General features: G+C 33.0%; 1 protein-coding gene across 1 annotated transcript; it reads left to right on the top strand.

Annotated features, from left to right (window-relative positions):
• Window positions 1–1,403: 1,403 nt before the first annotated feature.
• LOC120518245 (extracellular calcium-sensing receptor-like) lies at window positions 1,404–9,034 on the top strand. Its single transcript, XM_039740927.1, has 6 exons — window positions 1,404–1,444; window positions 2,333–2,624; window positions 3,239–4,063; window positions 5,737–5,968; window positions 7,046–7,162; window positions 8,139–9,034. Exons 1-6 carry the CDS (start codon window positions 1,404–1,406, stop codon window positions 9,032–9,034), a joined length of 2,403 nt encoding a protein of 800 aa, XP_039596861.1.
• Window positions 9,035–9,299: the final 265 nt, after the last annotated feature.

Below are 9,299 nucleotides of genomic sequence, written 5' to 3' on the forward strand. Positions count from 1 at the left end.
TATCCCTTGCTACCCGGACTGAGGCTCACTAAGAAGGATGGTATCATCCAGTGAACAGGGAAACAACATGAGCATCTCCCACTGTCTTTAATTTCATCTAGCCTCCTAGCCAGATAAGAATTTCCATCCATTGCTGTCAGCATACACTCTGTGACAAGTGGTCTTCTGTGCCAGCTTCCTAGTTAAAACAGAGAATGCCTCAGCTCTCTTTATCAATATCCATTGTAATGGTCTTTCACCCAGGTAAAGGAATGATGTTCATCCTAGCCAGGATACCAGTTCCTCCATGACAATAGAAATTCTATAGACTTCAGACCTCCAACAAACATGCTTTTGTATAATATTTAGCATTTTCAAAACTAATAAAATTTAGACTAGTTTAGTACTGTGATAAATTTGGGAAAAATTTATTAAAAAATTGTAGTTTTACACCCCCCACCACCATGAGTCTACAATGTTGACATAACTCCGCCAAGCAACACTGAAGCACAGGCTGCGATTGCCCAAGATTAGTTTACTGCTGAGTGTTGGTTGTGTTTTTTCTTTATGTCCAATAATACTATAATATAATCTCAAGATGATTTAAAATATTGAATATTTAATTTAATTTCCACTTGCACTTTTAATATGCTCTGTACTGGTTGTTCTTACTATCTTCATTTTCTTTTTGTAGTTTATGCATTCCCTGGAATACCTTAATTATGGATTAACAAACATTGATATCTTGGATTAAAGTTTGTTCAGTATGCCTAGTCTGACATGTAATTATGTTGAAATGATAGTAAAACTATAGTATATGATAATTGCTGTACTAAAAATGTAACACATATTTATGTTATTATTTCTAGTGGATGGTATATTGTTATATTCAATTAAATTCATATTTCTTTTCTGAAGCATACCTATACAAGAATAACCAGAGTTCAAATGTGTTATTCCCTTTTATGTAAACTATATTTATAGCACTTTCATATATATTGATAATTTACTAGGTATCTAAAATAAGAAACAAGGCAGCAAGCACTTTTTTTACAAAACACATGGGGAAACCTACTATACAGAACAGTATAAATACCACTTTCTTGTTTGTGCATGAGATTACAATACATGGCTTTTGTTTGGCATTTAAATCCTTACCTTTTGAATAAATGTCTCAGGAGAGTAATATACTCTAAAGCAGGAGTTACTTTGGTTAATTATAACAATTTATTTGTATAATTATTAAGGAAATGCAGTATTTTCTCTGTAGATATATTGTTCTTAATTTCTTTGCGGCTTCACATGCCTATAATGAAGCAATGTGTAGAATTTGGGAAGCATTCCAGGTGAACATGTTGCATAAAAATGGGGATATTATATTAGGGGGGATTTTTGAAATAAGCTCAAAAACAATTGCACCAGAAATGTCCTTTAAAAGTAAACCAGAAAACTGGAAATGTGAAAGGTGAGTTAATGCATTTTATATTTTGCTCTACTCAATTGTTATTAAAAGGAGTTAGATCAGGAGAGAATTTAATATACAGGGTGGTCCAGATCTAATTATGCAGATCCAGATCGCCTAGATGACTTTGATTTATGTGGGGACAATTCCAGTTCGGCGTGAAGACGATTCTTCATCATGTCAGTTCGCACACTTCTCGATGGTCTGGGATTTTTCAGGTGATTTTCTATGTAATAAACTTAAAAGTTATAGCTTAATGAAAATCGCATAATTAGATCTGGACCACCATATAGAAATAAAAACATTAATGTCAGTTTACACATTAAGAACTACAGAAATGATGACTCTTCAGAAGCCCAAACAACAAGTTTAACAAATCATTTACACACTTGGGCAGATATATTCATATTTATAGTGAAAATGTAATTGCTAGATTCTTTTACAAAAGTAATACCTGTAAAGTTGTTTTGCATATTTACAAAAAAATTGTTTCACAAAAAGATAGATAGATAGATAGATAGATAGATAGATAGATAGATAGATAGATAGATAGATAGATAGATAGATAGATAGATAGATAGTGTCAAAATTAAAATCATGTATGCTGCATGGATGATGTACTGCAAATGTTTTATATTTGGTATATATGTGAAACATTAGTAAATTGGATATATATTGTACATACGTCGTATATACATATAGTATAAATATCAATGGCTAAAAATTGGATTAAGAAGGTTTGAGAGAATATAAGTTAAAGTGTAAATATCCATATGTATATAGATGGAGGAAGATGTGTATGTGTTTGCATCTGTGTGTGTGTTCAAAAGCATGTAAACCATATTTCTTTTTACTGCCAAGGAACATAATCTCTGCATTTTTTTCCGGCAGCCTGGACTATTTAGGATTTCAAAGAGCCCAGACAATGATATTTGCCATTGAAGAAATAAACATAGATCAGACCATTCTTCCGAACATTACATTGGGTTACAGACTGTATGACAATTGCATGAAGTTACCAATGGCACTTCGAGCAGCCACTACCCTAATTGCTGGTCAAGAAGATATTATAACAGATTTCAAATGTTGGGGTCCACCGCCAGTCCTTGCCATTGTTGGAGATCCAGGTTCGACACATTCAATTGCCATGTCAAGAATGTTAAGCCTATTTCAAATGCCTATGGTAATGTATCATTGCAGTCTCCCTTGAAAGTCAAATTAAATTAAATGCAATGTACAACAGATTATAAGTAATGGTTCCAATAGCTACAGGGATACCTACATATTATGATTTATTTTATTTTTGAAAGAATAGTAAAGTCTGCTATAAAGAATACTGTTTTTGATACATGTCGATACATACAGTATCATTTTGATGTTTGCATAGCCATATAGTCGATAGCAATGATATTTCCTTACAATCCTAAAACTGTGCTATATTCAAATATGAAATATACATTTACACGGTATGTTTCAGAAATTACCAAGGTAATAACTTCATTTTGTAAATGACCTATCCATGTGAGACTGAATGTTGTGTAAGATTATACTTCATACTTATACTAAAACTCTACTTTGTTATTCGCTTTATTAGATTTCCATAAGCACCGCATAAAAGTATAGTATTATCAACTTTAATCATTTTTTCATTATTATTTAATCATAATATCATTATTACTAATGTACAGTTCTAAAACATGCAGTATACTAGTTTTCTGAACCAGTTTTTCTTTTAAGAACAGCTTTCTTGGCTTAAATTTGTGTTCTGAAATAAAATAAATTTGTGTTAACTTTCAGGTCAGCTATTATGCAACATGTCTATGCTTGAGTGATAAAAAAGAGTACCCCACATTCTTTAGGACTATACCTAGCGATGCCTTTCAAGTCAAAGCAATGGTCCGAATCATTCAGTATTTTGGGTGGACGTGGGTTGGTGCTATTGCAAGTGATGATGACTATGGACAGTATGCAATTAAGAATTTCAATGAAGAAATTAAGTACTTTGGTTGCATAGCCTTCTCAGAAACTATTCCAAAAGTATATGAAAAATCGAAAATTGCTCAAATAGTTGATTCTATAAGTCATTCCACAGCAAAAGTTATAGTTGTGTTTTCTTCCAGAGGAGATTTGGTTGCATTAATGAAAGAAGTTGTAAGACAAAACATCACTGGTAAGCAGTGGATTGCAAGTGAAGGATGGAGTACATCAACAGTTTTAGCCAGCAAAGAAAATGCTGACTCATTCGGTGGAACAATAGGTATTGCAATTAGAAGAGGAGAGATACCAGGCCTGAAAAACTTTCTTCTGCAGCTAAAGCCTGACCAGAATAATAATATAATGATAAAGTTCTGGGAAACAGTCTTTGAATGCACCTTCCAGAATAACATATCAAATCTGAATTTGTCCACTCCTGGGACCAGTAAAGCATGCACTGGATCAGAAGATCTTAAAACCACAAATAATGCTTTTGTTGATACATCAAATTTACGAGCATCATACAATGTTCATAAAGCAGTGTATGCTTTAGCTCATGCCTTACATGATTTGATTTCTTGCAAAACGGGAAATGGGCCATTTGAAAATCAAACATGTGCCGATATAAAGAAGTTAGAGCCTTGGCAGGTAAGTTCAATATAGTTTCAACAAAACACTAACTTAGCAATTAATGCAGGTCAATTTTTTTAACTGTCAATTTAGTCAAAATATATGATATTACTGTTGTAATAATAGCATATTGAACTTTTATATCATTAATGATATTTATTTCAGTTCCTGGCATAAATTTCTTTATCTTCAATCATTATATCCATCTATTTTTCATACCTTTCTTCTCTTTTTGCCTGCTACCTTGAACTTATCTAGTCATAATTAATTTGTATAACATGCCCTATTTTCCTCATGATATGACTACAACACAAGTAAGGTTTTTATCCAATGTAATAGTGATTTGTTTCTGCATGGTAATTTTCAAATACACTGTTACTATTAAGTGAAGGAGGTGCCCATCTAGACAGGGTTGTGCCTGAGCCTAGACTGACTGAATTGAAAAAAGCTGATATAGCAATGGATGGATGGAAATAAAGTGGATGAATTCTAATTCAAAGTCAGTTTAAGTGATAAAAAAACAATCAATTTATTTAAATAAATCTTTGCCCATATTGACTACAAATAAGACTTAAAGCTACAAAATAGATTTAAGTTAAAAAAAAAGTAATTAAAAAATGAAATTAATTGCTTGAATTTGGTGGGTATGCTTGTTTAACCAGTGTCTCTGTAAGTTTTCCTTCAGGTTTAATTCCTCATCATCCCCAAAGGAGTATAGGATGGATTCATTGGCAACTATAAATTGGCTGTAGGTAATAGTGTGTGTGTGTAGATTCTGCAATGGTACCCTATGTAAGGCTGCGTCCTGCCTTAGAATGTGACCCAAAATTCAATTATTATGGTTTGAGGCTGTTATGTTTTCTTTTTAGCATGTACATTGCTTATAATCAGACATACAGTCTGTGGTTGGGACAGGACTGGATCCTTCTAACCATATATTCTGTGATGTCCCAGGTTAGAGAAAAGAGAGTCCTTAATGATGGGCACATTCCCAGAGTGCAAACCTTTGTCTATTTATACTTCCCAGATCAGGGAACAGAGGTCTGGCTTTTGGATTGAGTTATTGGGGGCTACTTGAGAAGCAACTAAAGGAAGCTGAAGCTCTCAAATTCAGTTCACAGAAAACTTTAGACAGATGGAAAGAAACCACCAATGTGACAGCATCACCACAGATGCTTGGAAGGTCACTGGGCCAGTTTGGTGGAGGTAACCTAATTTTGAATGAATACAGGATACTCCACTCATCAAAATAATTTTGACAAGAAAAGGCAATCCAGCCAAAAGAGCTTGCCAGTCCTATTCACCTAGATTCTACAAAAAAAGATCACTTTGTGATTCTGATTTGGTTATTTCTGTATTAGAGGAGCATCCCAGATGCCCGTTCCTTTACTTGTGTCCAGAAATGGTGTGTGAAGGGATTACTAGGAAGATAGCACTATACAATGATCACATCATACTCATCATATATTTATTTGATTTGGAGGGCGCTCTTCAGTCAAGTACAGTTGACAAAAGGTAGCACTTTTCTGTGCAGGTTGCTAGCTTCAATACCATGTATTGTAAAAGGGAATAAAAAGCCTAAACCAAAATACACATTGATAGTTTATGGGAAAACTTTGTTTATGTCAGGTTGTGTGAAAAGCAAAAGCCTCAAGAATAAATTCTTTTTTTTAATACATTTTCTGTATTAGCTGATTCATTACCTGAAAAAAGTGAATTTCATTAATCATTTTGGAGATAAAGTGACATTTGACAAAAATGGAGATGCACCTGCAATTTATGACATAATTAATTGGCACAAAACAGGGGACGGAAGTGTAACATTTAAAACAGTTGGTGTTTTTGATGAATCAGCCACAGCAGGAAAGGAACTTTTTCTGAGTGATGGGGAAATATTTTGGAACTTTCCATCTGGAACGGTAAGTGAGGTTGCAATATTTTAATAGATTTTCAACCTACAGTCATCACAATCTCTTAAGATGTTCTTAGAAAATTTAAAATACATCTGTATGTTTTTGTATATTATGTGATGTTAGTGAATATTATTAAATGGTAAAAAGCATTAATTGTATTATTTTGTACTTTATAGTTAATTAAAAGGCCATTCATATTATGCTAAAGTTGATAAATTACCTTGCATGCAAAAATACATGAGGTAAGGATTACAAAACACATGTGTTTAAAATGTTGCCACATGGTGCAGAGTACAACCAACCCTGCAACTAAAATAGACATAGAAATGCTCCAAAGTAATTTTATTGCAGGAATAGGATAAACGGATGTACTGTACAAGAGGCTTGACATGATTCCATGTTTAGTTCCTTTTTTGGTTTCAATTAATATGTCCAAGAATGAAAGAAGCAACATGCAACCTGACATTTCAGGGCAGGCTGCGGCTCCAATGGTCTATGAGGTAATGGTCCCTATACAATTGCTAATACATGATTAGTATAAACATTAAACATAAAGAATGACGTCTCACAAGAACCTAAAGGGTGATTTTCCATTTTAAATTTCCACTCAAAAAAAGATTTAGCATATTTTTATTTATGTCTTATGTCTCTGACTTTTTTCTGACCAACTAAAATGAGTGCATTATTTATAAAAAAAACAGCATACACTACATAACTGGATATTAGTTGTTTTGTCTGTCACCAGTAAAGTCGTGACAAAAGTAAAATAATGTAGCAGCGATAAAACCAAAATAAAGGGAACAGTTGACTGAATATGTAAACATCAAAATTTTACATAATTTATATCAAGAAAAAGAACCTAGACTACATTAAGTTTTCAAATACAAAAGCAGTTTGTGAGATTTATATCAATTGACAGCCTCAGATATAAAATTATATTATATATTATAAAATTTACATTTTTTTTGGATGAGAAAATTGTGACACAATTACATTTAGCAATCATTTTTCAAAATATGCATTTTTGCATTCATACATAATTGCATTTATTATTCTAATATGATCATTTATTTTTTTCAGGTTCCAGAATCAATATGTAGTCAAAGCTGCTATCCTGGAACACGAAAAGCTACCAGAAAGGGACAACCAGTTTGCTGCTTTGACTGTGTACCTTGTACAGATGGAGAAATCAGTTTCTCTATTGGTATGAATAGCACAATGCCTCTTCTTAACTTATTGAGCAAACTGCTAATTTTAAGCTATACTCGTTTTATATAACTATTACAGTATATACATGGTGTTATAGTTGTTTAAACTACTGTCACACATCTCCTTGAGACCATAGGTTTGAATCAGAGCCCAGTTATTGCCTATAGGATGTTGTAAATATAGGAAGCTGCACATAATTTTACTCGATTCACTTTCCCAAGGACTTTATTCACATTGACAAATGCTTTGGCATAAATCATAAAAATAAATTCCTAATTCTACATTTCGTTGCTAGTTGTGCTCCAGTGTACATAAAAGTTCTCCCCCTAAAGATCACATAGTTCGATTTATGAATTTGGGTAAATCTTGCTGATATAAATTACAGTTATATAACATTATAGAATTGAATTACAGAATCTTTTTCTTTGACCCACCTTCAGGTAAACAGTTTATAAAATTATCTTAAACTTAAATTGTTTCTTTGGGATTTTTTTTTCTTATACTTTTGGTTGCCATTTCATTTGTAATAAATCTAACAAAACTTGCTAAGTATTAAATTGTAAATTTTTTATTAACCAAAAGTAAAAACTCATGAAACAAATAAATATAATTCTTTTGAATAACAGACATGCAATGCACTTTCAATTCACAAATTTGCAGAAAGCTTAGGTTGGAATTATGGATGGAAAGAACCTTACACAGTATTGTTGTTGTTATATTTAAAATTCTTTCTGGATATGTTCTTCTGGAATAACATTGCGTAAAATAGTAGATGAAACAAATACTCATTTGAACCTCAACAAGTGAATAATCCAATTAAGAAAACATTTACTCAGTTATCTGTCATCTGTCTGAGCTTGGATTTTTTTCTGCAGATTTCATTACACAGTTTCAGTAAAATGTTTGTTCAGTTGGGTTATGAAATTATTTCCTCGATAACCCTTCACTAAAACATTTCTCTGATTTTACAGATTCCATAGAATGTTTCCAGTGCACAGCTGACTTTTGGTCAAATCAGAACAAGACGATATGTGTCTTGAAAGAAGTAGAATTCCTTTCATATGAAGATGCAATGGGGATGACTTTGGCCGTGATTGCATTACTTGGAGCCTGTATATCTCTTTTTGTGCTCGTCATTTTTATGCAATACAGAAGCACTCCAATTGTCAAAGCCAATAATTCAGAACTGAGTTTTCTCTTGCTTATCTCCTTAACTTTTAGTTTTCTTTCTGCCTTGTGTTTCATTGGGCAGCCATCCCATTGGACCTGTATGTTGAGACATGTATTGTTAGGGACCAGTCTTGTAGTATGCATTTCTTGCATCCTGGTAAAAACAATTGTTGTGATAATGGCATTTAAAGCAACATTGCCAGGTAATAACATGATGAAATGGTTTGGAGTCGCACAACAGAGGGGCACCATCGTTTGCTTTACACTTATTCAAGCTTTAATATGTACAATATGGCTGAGCACAACTCCACCATTTCCTCTTCGAAACACTAAGTATCAGAATGATAAAATTATATTTGAATGCAGCATTGGATCACTAATTGGATTTGGTTGTCTTTTAGGATACGTTGGCATTTTAGCCTGCATTTCTTTCCTTTTAGCTTTCCTTGCTAGACATTTGCCAGACACCTTCAATGAAGCGAAATTTATCACATTTAGTATGCTCATCTTCTGTGCAGTTTGGATAACATTCATACCAGCTTATATTAGCTCTCCAGGGAAATACACAGTAGCTGTGGAGATTTTTGCTATATTGGCATCTAGTTTTGGCCTACTTTTTGCAATATTTGCTCCAAAATGTTATATTATCCTTCTTAAGCCAGAGTTAAATACAAAGAAAGCCATGATGGGTAGATGAGGTCAAAGCAAATGCACTTAAAAAGACATAGACACATCTAACCTGGTTTAAATTTCAAGCAAAAATTATATGCCTCAAATTTCCGTGCACACTTTTATTGTTCATTACCGTGCACAATTGCAGACTATAATGGCAGCAAAGAAAGAACAAATCATTCCCTGATCAGAAGTCAGCACTAAATGCTGTTTTCACTAAAACAAAAATATCAAATCAAAGAACCAGAACTACAAGTTACTGTCATTTATGGGTTCAGATGTATTCATGC

This window comes from Polypterus senegalus, chromosome 1 (genome assembly GCF_016835505.1).
Source record: "Polypterus senegalus isolate Bchr_013 chromosome 1, ASM1683550v1, whole genome shotgun sequence".
NCBI classification, from domain to species: Eukaryota; Metazoa; Chordata; class Cladistia; order Polypteriformes; family Polypteridae; genus Polypterus; species Polypterus senegalus.

Excerpts from the sequence above, each read along its gene's own strand:
- LOC120518245 (XM_039740927.1), top strand. The coding sequence starts at position 1,404 with ATGTCCTTTAAAAGTAAACCAGAAAACTGGAAATGTGAAAG. Across the intron at positions 1,445-2,332 it reads GAAAACTGGAAATGTGAAAG|CCTGGACTATTTAGGATTTC; the intron begins GTGAGTTAATGC and ends TTTTTCCGGCAG. Across the intron at positions 7,163-8,138 it reads AGAAATCAGTTTCTCTATTG|ATTCCATAGAATGTTTCCAG; the intron begins GTATGAATAGCA and ends CTGATTTTACAG.